At 37.6% G+C, this 15,119-nt stretch overlaps 1 protein-coding gene across 2 annotated transcripts in view; it reads right to left on the bottom strand.

The window, feature by feature from the left end:
- Positions 1–13,123: 13,123 nt before the first annotated feature.
- spon1a (spondin 1a) overlaps positions 13,124–15,119 on the bottom strand; it is a 97,679-nt gene continuing 95,683 nt past the window's right edge. For both annotated transcript variants that reach the window (XM_047822769.1, XM_047822770.1), the window contains exon 16: positions 13,124–14,873. In XM_047822769.1, coding sequence (XP_047678725.1) covers positions 14,710–14,873 — 164 coding nt within the window. In that variant the 3' untranslated portion in view covers positions 13,124–14,709. The remainder of the gene's footprint in view (positions 14,874–15,119) is intronic.

Here is a 15,119-nt window from a genome sequence, read left to right as displayed (position 1 = left end):
CTACATTAACACCCAAACGCGGCGAATCCGACGTGTACGTGCGGCTCCGTGTGATCCGTATAAATGGAGGTTGTGATCGAGAAAGTACATTTATATGTACGTTATTTTATCATTAACACAGATAAAAGTTAGCCGTAGCATGTATACTACTAGCTACCTACTATCATGTGTGCTGATAATTGATAATATCGTGGTAAAGTAAAAGTGTATTAAACATTAGTATACTTAAGGTACATTATCAAATAAATCGCTAACAGTAGCCCCGCCCACAGCACCGCCCACAGCCCCTAACGCAAGTGGTTCTTAATTCTAGCCCAGCAACGTTTTGGTGCTACTTAAGAACCACTTTTCCTGGTTCAGAGCCGGTACTTTGGGTGTCAAAAAGGAAAGAACTGGTTCTATATTAGGCTCCGAACCTGCACTCAAACTGCCTCGGTGGAAAAGGTGCAATAGATGCAGAAAAACATGTTAAAGAACGAATGGTTCTGGTGATAAATTAAATAAACTATTGTCCTGCAACATTGCACTTAGCATTAAAAAAAAAACTAGTATAGAATTACAGAGGAGTTTGTACACAAAGTCCCAGAATGCAATGCAGCAACCTGACTCAGAGGCTCTATAGAGCAGGGGAGTCAAACTCAAATGCACAGTGGGCCTGAATATTTATTGAAAAATTAACTGATATGTAATTTTCAACCTTTTTCATATTGAAATAAACTTTAGTTTTGCTTAAACACAGGATTTGGAACAACTCCCGAGTTCTTTCCCGAGTCAATAACTCCTGAGCTAAACGCTGTTACTACACAAAACGCGGTTGTAGCTGCCTCTCTACATTACTACGATAGAAAAGAGGTGTTATTTGTGTAGTAACAGCGTTTAGCTCAGGAGTTATTGACTCGGGAAACTCCAACCTGTGAATATGTGGCCGACTTCCTGCTCCTTCAGTTCTCTCCAGCGCTGGAAAGCTGATCCTATATTAACACGTCCTACTTCTTGTCCTTATCGTAAGTCTTTCTTCTCTTTCTTTCTTTGTTTTTATCCTCCATGTCGATGTTAAAACCTCTTTCTGCTAACGTCACACATGCGCACTGAACACTCTCTCCACCCATATTGACAAGCCCCGCCCCTTTCTGCTCATTGGCTACACGTTTGTTTTAATTTTTGTTTATTATCAGCCCGACTCAGTTTTCTGAAGCATGGTACCGGGCCGCCCAAGGAACATTAAATTATTTCCATTTTATTTACTGTGGTGTATTTCTCTCGGGTTTGTGCGACTTTTCATGGACGAGAGGTTAACCGGGAGCTGAGAGACGTCACCTAAAGCCGCACCAATACCGCACATGCAAAATATCGTGATATCGGGCCGGGTTGGTGACGTCTGGAGCTGAGCGGCTGCAAGCGGCAGTGGTGTTGTAGCTTTGGTGGAGAGAGAAGGTGTGTATCGCTCTTCTCTCTGTTCACCGGTACTTTGTCATGTTTAACAGTGCTTGGTGTACGTGTATATTGTGTTTGCTCAAATTTAACCCACAAATTAGCAAAAACGAGCAGGAAACAGACGTCGTTAGAAAGTTAGAAACTCTGCCGGTGTTCTGGATTAAAGTCATGGCGGAATACCCTGAGATTGTCACCACAGCACTTACATCCCTATCGCCATTTCCGACATGCTATCTGTGTGAAGCGGGGATTTCTGCAGTGATGGCAACCGAAACAAAACAAGGGAATAAACTGGACATAAGCGACACACTTCGGGTGTCATTGTCTCTTATTACCCCAGATAGAACCGTCTCAGTGTAAAGAAACAAGCTCAGGGTTCTCATTGATTTAGTGTTGGAGTTAAAAAGGCATGTTTAAATACAATTAAATTAAAATGATTAATTTTAATTTAACTGTAAAGCCGCCAGCCGCCACCCCCAGTGGGCCGCTGTAAAATGATCAAACGTTGACACGGGGACCAGTGATGTAGAGGATCCAGAGCTTTCTTTGTGTTAAGCTAAATCCCATCGTGTGTCTAACAGCAAAGCATTGTGGGTAATGTATAAAATTTCATTGATCCAAGAAAAAACAAAGCAACGTCTTCTTTCTAAATGAACAACAGAGTAATAATAAAGATGAATTAGATTTCTAAGTCATTCATGGTGGAACTTGGTTGTTTTTCCAGATTCCAGATTTTATTAAATGAATCACGTCTGTGATTTCGATTCGGTTAACGTAACTGGGAGGGGGGGGGGGGGGGATCTTGAAGACAGACATCATGTTTTAATAAATAAATCATGTTTAATCTGGAAATAGCGCTGATAGCTTTCTCTAAATCCACGTTCTCATTAAGGAAACATGACTAACGTGTTAAACGCCGATGAATAATCTGACATTAACGCTGATATCTGAGACGTGTTCTGATGAATAAAGGCGAAATCTGACGGGCGAAAAAGAAAAGCCGAACAGCACGAACATCGTCCGCTGAATCAAAAAAATGTCCAGACTGTAATGAATGAAGCCTTTTTTTAGTTTTTGACACATCATGGAGGAGGCGAGTCTGATTCCTCGTTTGTGGCCGTGGGATCCACGTGCGCCGGAGCCGATGGTGTTGTCATGGCAACGCTCGGATGCTGGGTGCACAAGGGCTTTAATTGCTTTATTGGGCGAAGCTCTTGTGCTCTAAATTCCTTCACCATGAGCACACACTCGTTTCCAACAACGAAAAGAGCCGTTACCAGGCTGGAGGAATTCAGCACATTCTGCATGTTCTCAGGATGAGCTTATGGAGGTGTTATGTAGTCCTATGACAGAGCTTCCTTAAATCTGCTTCTAATCTTATACATGTTGCTAATAATTTTATACATTTTTATGTCAGTTCTCTTAAAGGCTTATGGAGGTTTTATGCAACATTATGAACCCTGCCGTTAAGAAACATTAGGGAGTATTTCTGCTTATGAAGTGTTTATGCATGCTTATTACAGTGTCATTACATCAAACAGTACTGACTGATAAAATCTGTCAGAACAAGCGTTTATAAACATTTATATTTCCATAAATCTGTGGTGGTCATACACACCTAATGGCAATGTCATAACACTGTAATAACAAATGATGTGTGTCGAGATCGGCCCTTATGAACGTTGTGTGTAGCTTCATGTCAGTTCTTGGAAAAAGGCTTATGGAAGTGTTATAAAACCTTTTGATCGCCGAACTTAAGTAAAACAAGGTTTGTATTTTTGTTTATGAAGTTTTGCATACTTATTACAATATCATCACACTGTAATGACGGAAATCTGTTGGAATGAGCATTTATAAACATTTCTGTAACTTTATAGATGTCAGTTATATATGTCTGGTGTCGAAGGGGCTTATAGAGGTGTTGAAAGAGCTAATGGAGGTGTTGATGGAACTTATAGAGACGTCAAAGCCCTATAACCTCTGTCATAAGTAAAGCAGCGTTCCATAACTCTGCTAAATAGGTGTTTATTCATGCCTATGGTGGTAGATTAACACTGTCATAACAGATGATGTCATTTATAAACATTTTGTGGAGTTTTATGCTAATTGTTAAGAAAAGACTTATGGAGGTGTTTTAAAGCCCTTTGATCACTGGACATATGGCAAGTGAAATGAGAGAGAGAGAGAGAGAGAGAGAGAGAGAGAGAGAGAGAGAGAGAGAGAGAGAGAGAGAGAGAGAGAGAGAGAGAGAGAGAGAGAGAGAGAGAGAGAGAGAGAGAGAGAGAGAGAGAGAAATACAGACAGAGAGAGAGAGAGAGAGATAGAGAGAGAGAGAGAGAGAAATACAACAGATGATATATAGAGAGAATAAAATACAGACTGATGATATAGTATAGTATAGATATAAGAGATTCACAGATAAATAGATATATAGAGATATACACAGAGATACATATATAGATACAGATATATATAAGAGAGAGATAGAAATACAGATACATATATATAATATAGATATAACTACAGACAGAGAGAGAGAGATAGAGAGAGATACACAGAGATACAGAGAGAGATTCAGAGAGAGAGAGAGAGAGAGAGAGAGAGAGAGAGAGAGCTTCTACATAAGAGACATACACCTTTGATGATCTGATCCATACAGTAAATCTACAAAAATCCCTTTTCCTGCTTCCTTAACTTTTACTCCAACATTATTCCTGACATCCTGCTGAGATTTTTCTCGTCTTTCGCTCCGGTGCTTTCTGTCAGATTCACAAATATGATTTTACACGTTCAATATTAAACCATCAATAAAAACGTCCTGCTTCTGTTTGTAAGCGTAACGGTGGTAACATCGTATTTAAGCTTCCTGCCTGGAATGTCTATGTTGCTTTTCTAATAAAGACAGAATGTCTTCCTTCTTATTAAATCTATTAGTGTACGTTATTTTACACGCTGAATCAGTGTAAGGTTTGAAACTAAACACTTACTCCGGTTTCCTCCCCCGGTACAAAGACATGCATGGTAGGTTGATTGGCATCTCTGGAAAATTGTCCGTAGTGAGTGTGTGTGTGAGTGAATGAGAGTGTGTGTGTGCCCTGTGATGGGTCGGCACTCCGTCCAGGGTATATCCTGCCTCGATGCCCGATGACGCCTGAGATAGGTACAGGCTCCCCGTGACCCCAGAAGTTCGGATAAGCGATAGAAGATGAATGAATGAAAGGTTTCACACAGAATCACACAGACAATATGTTATTAATGTTAAAACATTTATAGTGTCTTTTTCTCTTTTTTTTTTAAATAAATGTAACATTTTTGTTCGGTAAATAAAATATAAGATAAAACGGATTGAGCCAACACGGCGTCGTTCGGCGCTTGCCATTTTTTTTTATTTATTTATTTATTTATTTATTTATTTATTTATTTATTTATTTATTTATTTTTAATCATCTAAAGTGTGAAATAAATCATTTAGAATGTTTTAACTCATTTACAGGAACAATTTATAATTAAATAATTAATAATACAATATATAGTGTGATATATTTATTTTCTTTAACAAAGCTTTTTTTCTGCATTCTGATTTTGTTTTTATTTTTTTAGCACATAAAAATAAAAATAAAAATAGCTAAATAAATAAATAAATAAATAAATAAATAAATAAATAAATAAATAAATAAAAATAGAATTTCTTTTCAGTCCTGAATTTGAGTAGCAAGGTTTTATTTTCAAACTGATCTATATCATTATACATCCAATTTTTTGAATTATTTTTCTTTTGATGATGCAACACCCTGATGATCATGTGACCTTTGGAACGTTCCCAATATTCCACAGGGGTGTTTAAAGCATACGATGTTAAAGATTCACACACGTTTCTGAGGTACTTTTATACTGTTAAGGACACTTTACTTCAGGTAGACATTTTATGAGTCGATCCTTCTTTTTGTTTCTGTGTGTTTCCACATGCACGCCTCAGACCGCACCACCCTGGAGCAGGAGATTTTTATAGCTTTACCCCAGGAGCATTTGGCTGAGATCAGAAAATCAATACGGTCCACATGTCTGGAAATACACAGCATAGTAGTTTCTGTCTGTTTGAGCTTCACAGATGCTCTATAACACTTACGCTTTTATTATGAAGGCCGGTACAAACGAACCACAGGAGATACGATGATATACGAGCTTAAAACTTTAGCTCCTTCCCAAATGATGTACGACACTATATGCACTGTGCATTATGTACTCTGTGTCTAGTGTATGAATGTTAGAAAGGTTTAGAGTGTCATCTCAGTATCAGTCCCAGTCGGTCACGAATAACGTCGATGACGCACGTATTGGAATTTTTTCATTGTCGAAAAATAAATCACACAGCGTGAGCTAATTTAAAAGAAGTCCGTAAAACGTATCGTCCGCCGGAATGGCGTCGGCCATCTTGAATCTTTTTGCATCCAGAATCGGCACCCGGTAGCTGGAAATTCTTTCTTCACATATCCTAATTTTGGAGGTTGAAGTCCAGCCTTACTCAAGGGCCCAACAGAGGCAGCTTGGCTGGGGCTTGAACCCTGATCAACAACCCAGAGCCTTAACTGCTTGAGTGAACGCTTATGTTAATTAAAATATGTAATTATTGTGAGAATTACAATTAAAGTTCATATCCTCGATACTTTTTTTTCTAACGCTCACCATCGTCTCGTTCTTACGGCTGTATTGGTACTTTTATTTATTTAATTATCTCTTTTGTTACATCACATTGTATTTTACATTTACAGCATTTAGCACACAATCTTATCCAGAGTGACTCACATATGTTTTTTATTATTTCAGTTTATACACCTGAGCAATTGAGGGTTAAGGGCCTTTCTCAGGGGCCCTGCAGTTGCAACTTGGTGGACCTGGGATTCGAACCAATGACCTTCCGATCAGTAGTCGAACACCTTAACCACTGAGCTTAATGAGCTTAACCAAAAAAAATGGTTCTTGTCAATTTATTTTTCCAGACTAAGGGGTAAAAATACAAGAACTTTTAAGTTGGTATACAGTGGTCTAGACACCATTAAAAAAAAATTAAATCATCAAGTATTAATATATCTTTTATGGATAAAATAATCCAGCTGTTGTTATTGTGTTATTATTTGGAAGGAGAAGTGTGATGACAGTAACAGGAAGTCAGAGAAAAGAATTAGCTTCTAATTCAATAACACACTATTGTTTAAGCTGCAGATCGTGGAGCTGTCGGGCTTCCTAAACAGAAATGCTGTAGAAATTTAGTCCTTTATGGATTCATGGCTGATTCACGAGTCTTGGGCTGATCGTCGTCAACTTCCGAAAGTGTGTAGTGATTATTTGGAGTCGCTGATTAAATGTTAACTGGTAATAAGATGTGTAGAGATTACAGGCCACCTGCTAGCGCTAATTAAGATGATTATATGATTTTAAACTATTTCAACTGTGTGTGTGTTGTGTGTGTGCGTGTGTTTTGTGTGTGTGTGTGTGTGTGTGTGTTGTGTGTGTGTGTGTGTGTGTGTGTGTGTGTGTGTGTGTGTGTGTGTGTGTGTGTGTGTGTGTGTAAGAGTGAGAAAAAGGGTAATATGCAAATGATTTTGTACAGCCGCATTTCCCTCTGCATTTAAACACTGCACTCGTCCAATCACGCACTCGTCTAATCACGCTAATATGGTAATGATGTAGAATTTAGCACTAGCATGTTAGCATGACAGCAATATCAGGATGTCATTAACACAATGATATTTAAGAATTCTGTATTTGAGAATGAAACGAATAAATTATGGTTCCATAGAGCAGCAAAGACTAGTGCACAAAAAATACTTTATCCTTCTGTACTTAATTTAGAGAAATGATGAATAAAAAGACAGGAAGTCGTTCATGTTGAAGATGATGATGTTTTCAAACCAGTTGAGAATTTATGTCTGTTAAACATTTTAGCGTCGACGACTTTAAATTCGGTCATCATTTAACTCATTTTGTAGAAAATAGTCGATCATTTTACTCAGAATTTAGAAAATCATGAAGAAAACTAAAACGGTGATTTTAGTCTGAAAATCACAAGACGTTTTCGGAATCAATTCAGATTCAATTTTGTGTTTTCCGTCAAATTTCTGTCATACATTGTTTTGTTCTTAAATTTGTAATGAATTGCTTAGAATCTTATTAAAAGTAAGTAAATAAGTAAATAAACGTTCAGCATCAGATAAAAAAAAGTTAAATTATAAATAGTCAATAATTTTACTCAGATTTTATTGATTTGCTTAAAAGTGTATTTTCGATTTATGAAAAAAAAACTAAAATGCTGATTTTAGTCTGAAAATCACAAAACGTTTTAGGAATCAATTCGAATTCAATTTCGCATTTTTTTTGTTTTCCATACATTGTTTTTTTTTCTTAAATTTGTAATTAAGTAAATAAACCTTCAGCGTTAGATAAAACAGTTAAATTATAACAAAACAAACTTCTAATTAATACCAAACTTACTGCATTGATTGCGTTTCATACATTTTTATGAAAATAAGCGATCAGCGCTTACGCTAGCTTTAGACTAGCCAAACCAACACACTACAAAATATCAGTTTTCCCAAGCAGAAACATTTTCTTACAAACGTTCATAATCTATTTTTCTTTCATATCTATATATTTATTTTTACTAGTGTATATTTTAAATATAGGCAAGAAAACAAGATTTGTGAATGAGGATCGGTCAGAAGGCATTGATTTGTTTTCTGTATGTTGTTGTTGCTATAGTAACAGCTCATTCACATGGAATGGTACAGCAGATGCACCGTGTTAACAGATTTGTTTTTCAGAGAAAGAGTCTGCCGTCTTCCTGAAACACTCAAAACACTCAAATCGTCGATAGAGGTTTCAAAGCACTTTCGATTGTCACAATGTCAGAGGTTTTGGACATCTTGAGACACGTTTTTTGTTTTTTTTTCGTAGTATTATATATATAGAGAGAGGGAGAAACTTATTTTGGAGACATTTATTGTTTTGTTCCAAAAAAACAAAAACGAAAACACTATAATTATGAATCAGTGAATTTGATGAAAAAAGGAAACAAATTATTAAATTATTTATAAAATTAATTATTAAACGCTTCTCGATTATTATGAAATTTTCGGAGTTTTCGGGTCACTCCTGTAGAGATAAATACCTCCACTCGAGTTTAGGCAGGTTATGAAATACAGAATCCCCCCGATGTCTGTGTTCACAGTCGATAACACACATGAGCTGCTGAGATTAAGAGGATTTCACTGATATCACTGAGCTCGGGGTTAGTCAGGCAGCACCGGAGCTCCACCGGCTCCATTTATTCTGATAAAGTTGACAGCGTGAACTGTGAAGCAATCCACTGTGAGCTCGCACCTGCTACATCTGTGAAAATGAGAGAGAGAGAGAGAGAGAGAGAGAGAGAGAGAGAGAGAGAGAGAGGAAGAGTGAGAGAGAAACTATCTATCAGACATCCAATTCAAACAAGCCCGTGTTTATTACCCACAATCCTACACTGTTTGATGTGCTGCTAGAACTCGAGCTGCCGCCACATCGACACGACGATAGGAGGCCGTGCTCCGAGACACCGGTGTCAGTTGATGGGTGGGAACATCCATCCATTTATTCATTTCTGGTTGCCATAGAAACAGTGCACGCATGATCGTTCCATACTATAGAGACAGTTGATGCATTAGATTCTTCACCTCCCCCTCATCCTCATCCTCTTCCTCTTCTTCGGCATCAACTTTATCACCACCACCATCATCATCATCATCATCATCATCATCATCATCATCATTATGAATCTGAAAGCATGTTGAAATAGTATCATGACACACACACACACACACACACACACACACACACACACACACACACACACACACACACACACACAGGTTACTATATTAAAACATGCCTCTAGGTATATTAGCGTACTTCACATATACAGTATTAATGGAATTCAGTCAGTTTTTTAATAAAGTGTTTCATTTTTTTATCTTCACATAAATATGAGAGTCTTCATGACTAATAACATGAATATTAAAAGCCTTAACGCGAGTACTGGCGTGTTTATCTAAACGGATACAGATGCAGTACCACAATTCAAAACGTAAATCAGAAAACCGGTTGCCAAATATAAAAATTTACAATATGACACAATAAGAATGAAATCTTGTCTCAACAACATCACATGCTGCTTTAATCTTTGCTGCTCTTGGAATAGGGCTGGAGTTGAACCCCATGTGGTCGTGTGCTGTCACAGGGTGTCGAGATGTTTTTCTGCTCACCACAGTTGTACAGAGTGATTACTGTACATCATCCTGCTTGTGGTTACGGTGGATCATTCATTCATTCATTCATTCATTCATTCATCTTCTACCGCTTATCCGAACTTCTCGGGTCACGGGGAGCCTGTGCCTATCTCAGGCATCATCGGGCATCGAGGCAGGATACACCCTGGACGGAGTGCCAACCCATCACAGGGCACACACACACACACACACACACTCATTCATACACACACACTCACACACTATGGACAATTTCCCAGAGATGCCAATCAACCTACCATGCATGTCTTTGGACCGGGGGAGGAAACCGGAGTACCCGGAGGAAACCCCCGAGGCACGGGGAGAACATGCAAACTCCACACACACAAGGCGGAGGCGGGAATCGAACCCCCAACCCTGTAGGTGTGAGGCAAACGTGCTAACCACTCAGCCACCGTGACCCCCCTACGGTGGATCAATTCAATTCAGTTTTAATTCTATAGCACTTTTAACACTGGACATTGTCTGAAAGCAGCTTAAGAATATAAGAAATACAGTACAGAACGTTCAAGATTAATTTTAGTAATATTTGAATGTATCCCCAATGAACAAGTCTGAGGTGACTGAGGTGACTGTGGGGAGGAAAAACTCCTTCAGAGGAACCAGACTCAAAAGTGAACCTCATCCTCATTTGGGTGACACTGGAGGGTGTGATTATAAACACCAGAGAGTGTTATTATGAATCATGTCCTTTCTATAGTCAGATACAGTCTGATAATTGTGTATTGATGAGGAGGTCGTTGTCCTCAAACACCACATGGAGTCGGTAACTTCTCTCATGTATCTCATGTCTCACGTGAAGCGGAATTTAACTACAGCACATTTCTAGATGCCCAGGGTCTTCACAGGGTTGGCTTCTTCTCAGTGAAGGTCCAAAATCTTCATGAAGAGGAACACAACATCAGCAGAACACTGGGAATGAGGTGGAAATAAACGCCATTCCCAGACATTCACACCTACAGGCAATTTAGCAGAGCTAATCTGCCTACTAGCATGTTTTCGGACCGTGGGACGAAAACTGAAGAACCTGGAAGACACCACATGGAGAGAAAGAAAACCTGAAGCTCAGAAACAAGGCCTTTAAAATAATATACTTATATTCTTTATAGTTCTTTAATAAAACTCTTACAGGCTTCCCAGAGAGACAACCAAAAAGTTAACTAAGAAAATACTACAGCGAATATACGATATCTGGATGCCAAATATCAAAATTTCACTCATATTTGATTCTGACATGAAATAATTTTATGTTTACAGTTCGTTCTGTTTGAGATTCTGTTCGACGATTCTAGAGAAAACAAATCACATGTGTAAGGAACGGAGCAGCTTGAAGGTTGGGTGCTAGGTGTAGAGTCGGGTACCATGGCAACACCACATCCCATCAAAGACTGTTGTGTAATTTTTGTTTCTTTTACACTTAATCGGTGGTGATTAACGTTCAGGTATTGATGTCATGATGGATGACTGACCTTCTGTGGCTCTCTGTTTGCTTTTATCTGCAGAGCGTTTGATGTCCAAGTCAGGAAGGATATCTGGGTGAATTTGAATGATCCTTGAACGCCACCATGTGGTCAGAGACACATGCAGCATTCCAACAGAAAAATTAAATATTAAGAATAATATACAATTTTATTTAATTAAGCTACTGTATGCTTGGGATTTCCAGTGGCTCAGAATGGCTTCATTTTTTATTTGTTTGTTTGTTTGCTTGTTTGTTTGTTATACATTTACATAAACTACATACACGTAAGTTGTATTTACTAATGATTATATTATTATTATTATTATTATTATTATTATTATTATTATTATTATTATTATTAGTAGTAGTAGTAGTAGTAGTAGTAGTAGTAGTATTAATAATTCCTATAAAATATGAGATGTATATAGTCTTTAATTGCTTTATCATACTTATTTGTATATAGAATTTTTATATTATTAATATAATAATAATAATAATAATAATAATAATAATAATAATTTATTTATTTATTTATTTATTTATTCATATTATTATTATTATTATTATTATTATTATTATTATTATTATTATAATGAAACAATTACACAACTAAACACGGTAGAATGAAAACAAAGATTAAAGAACAAAAGTCATACATTGTGTAAACGGTATAGATTTTATATTTCTTTATATCTTAAAAAAACTAAAATATATTTAACCTAAAATATATGAAACAAATGAATTAAATAGTGAACGAATGGCTCCAATTCATTGCTTACTAAAGTAATTTATTTGATTTTTATTTTTTCAAGACTTTTAGCAGCGTTATGGCTCCATCTGGTGGAATGTCATAGTAAATTACAGTTGTTGTTTTTTTTCATAACTTCTGGAGATTTTTTTTACTAAGACAGAAACATATTAGTGAAGAATGTGAAGAAAAAGAAGTGAGGATTTCCTTCATTAACCAGCAGCTTATTATTCACTTATTTATGTTTATCTTCATTGCTTGATCGTGGTGGAGGTGGTAGATTCACTCAATCACCACTAGGGGCAGTTTAGCATTACTGAACCTACTGCCATTATTTTAGGAGTGGTTTCGAGGAGGAAACCAGCAAGAGTGAGGCGAACATATGAAACACCACATGGACACTAACCTGAGCTCAGGATTGAAGTGACATGGACGCTTTCTGCGGTGTCCCTAAGACTCCTCGATTATTCAGCGATTAAAGTGAAATGAATAGAAATAGTGCAGTGAGGGATCTTTTGTTTGGGTGCAGGGAAGATCTAAATGTCAAAATGTCAACCTGTATTTCATAAACACGTTAATCTGAGTCTTAAAACTAATCAGGTGAATTAATTATGACTCTACTGATCAAACTATAGGGGGCGCACGGTGGCTTAGTGGTTAGCACGTTTGCCTCACACCTCCAGGGTTGAGGGTTCGATACCGTCTCCGCCTTGTGTGTGTGGAGTTTGCATGTTCTCCCCGTGCCTCGGGGGTTTCCTCCGGGTAATCCGGTTTCCTCCCCCGGTCCAAAGACATGCATGGTAGGTTGATTGGCATCTCTGGTAAATTGTCCGTATTGTGTGAGTGTGTGTGTGAGTGAATGAGAGTGTGTGTGTGTCCTGTGATGGGTTGGCACTCCGTCCAGGGTGTATCCTGCCTCGATGCCCGATGACGCCTGAGATAGGCACAGGCTCCCCGTGACCCGAGAAGTTCAGATAAGCGGTAGAAGATGAATGAATGAATGAATGAATGAATGAATGATCAAACTATAGAGTTTTTACTCTGTTTCGTTAACCAGAGGGTCGTGTGATACAACAAGGACAAAATAATGGAGTCATTTCCATTGACTTTCTTAAAAAACAGACCAGAAATGAGTTAGGCACTTGATCACAATCACTTTTATTGTAAAGATGGCATATTCCAAAATATTCCGAATATTTCTTTTTTTTTTTTATGTCAGGGAACAAACATGGTAACAAACAACTAGAAAAGATCGACACAACACTTTGGTAGGAATATCGGATACACTCGATAAAAGGAGAAAAATAAAAATAAAGGCGTAGAATAAAACGACATAAAACGGTGTGATCACAGTACGAAGATGGATTCAAAACGGACATTCATAGAAATAATCTTTCGGTTTAGAAAACGGATGTTGAGACGTGCTTCGATTTTCACGTGAACCAAGAAAATGCTACCGTTACGTCTTCGACCGGCTAAAATCTACCACTGATTCGGACGAAGGTCTTAAAACAGGTTCGTATCCAAAGTGGCCAGTTGTCATAAAATTATTCAAATATATTTTTAAACAAAACTTGAATTAAATTTCACACTAGCAGTTTCACATAATAATACAAACTCTGCATGTTCTTATGCTGCTAGTTAGCTTAAAAACCTGGATGCTAATGCTTTTAGATTTTAGCTGTGGCTAGAAACATGAGGTCTGGACCTCACAGGTCTTATGGCTCTGGTTCATACTTTACACATTAAAAATGTTGAATAATAAGAATTAATGATCAATCGATAGATTTTTTTTTTTTTTTTTTAAGTGTACAGGGTAAGAACGATATTTGTGCCAGCAAATGTTCCCGTCTTTGGTCCGGTTTTGTGCCGTTCGTACACTGAAATCATCATTAAGTTCAATTCAGAGACACTTTTATCCAATTTATAAGCGTGAATTTAATCCGAACGTCTAACAAAGAACCGTATTTCAGTCTTTAACACTAGAAAATAAAATCCAGACAAAACAATAGTGGACATTTATTGTATTAATAACTGAACAGTTTATCTGAATACATAAACAAACAAACGAATATTCAAATATAATTATTGTCTGGAGAATTGCTTTGTAAAAGTTTCCCAAAAATGTTTATTTATTTATTTATTTATTTTTTAATTGAAGCAATTCTCTTCGATCACGTTTCAGAAGCAGAATAAGAAAGTTTCAATGAATCCTGTGATATTACATCCTGTGTCTTTATTTTTGTCCTAACGGGTGTGTAAACTTTTGCACAGGTTACTGCATCCAGTGTTGTTATTAATTTCGTTATTATAATACAGACGGGATCGAGGAGACCGGAATGAAATTTTTTACTGATTGGAAAAGAAAACGAAAACAAAAATCCTTCGACGTCTTCGTCGCGTCGAGTTACTGAATCTTACGACTTAAACAAAACTACAAAATACAAATCAAAATTTTAGATTAAACTTCAACATGGACTCTAAACGTCGTTCTGCGGGTCTTTTATATGACAGATTACCACTATACTACATTCTAGTAAAAAAATAAAATAAAATCAAATCAAAGGAAAATGTAAAAAAATTCCCAAACGGTTGCCAACCCTAAACAGGCTGAAAGATCCCACTGAACCAGAGATAGAGAGCTGTGATGGACACTCGACCCCGCCCCTTCCCCTTCCCCTTCCTTTTCCCCATCACATCGTGTCCCTTCCCATGATCCTCTGCGCCACTTAGCAGGGATGGACATTGCAGGCCCGGATCTCCTTCCTGTCTTTGCAGCTGGTTAACTGTGTGCTCTTGAATCTCTTCTTGGAGGTCATGAGCCTCTCTTGTATCCCTCCACCACATGACTTGGTGCAGTCGTTCCATCCAGACCATGGCTTCATTTTACACCCTGGAGGAAACGGTCATGTGATGAGACAGAACTTACTTCCAGTTAAAGTTCTCCTTAATGAGACAAGTGCAAATATTAATGGCTTTGTTAATGAAATACTGTAACATCATACACTGATGTCGTGCTGTATGACATGTTCGGCTACACCTTATGATGTGCTCGGCTACACCTTGTGACGTGCTCGGCTACACCTTGTGTCGTTCTCGTGTAGACCTTATGACATGCTCCCCGACACCTTGCGACATG

Source organism: Tachysurus fulvidraco, chromosome 13 (genome assembly GCF_022655615.1).
Source record: "Tachysurus fulvidraco isolate hzauxx_2018 chromosome 13, HZAU_PFXX_2.0, whole genome shotgun sequence".
In the NCBI taxonomy this organism is placed as follows: domain Eukaryota; kingdom Metazoa; phylum Chordata; class Actinopteri; order Siluriformes; family Bagridae; genus Tachysurus; species Tachysurus fulvidraco.
This window is presented reverse-complemented; position numbering and strand designations above follow the sequence as displayed.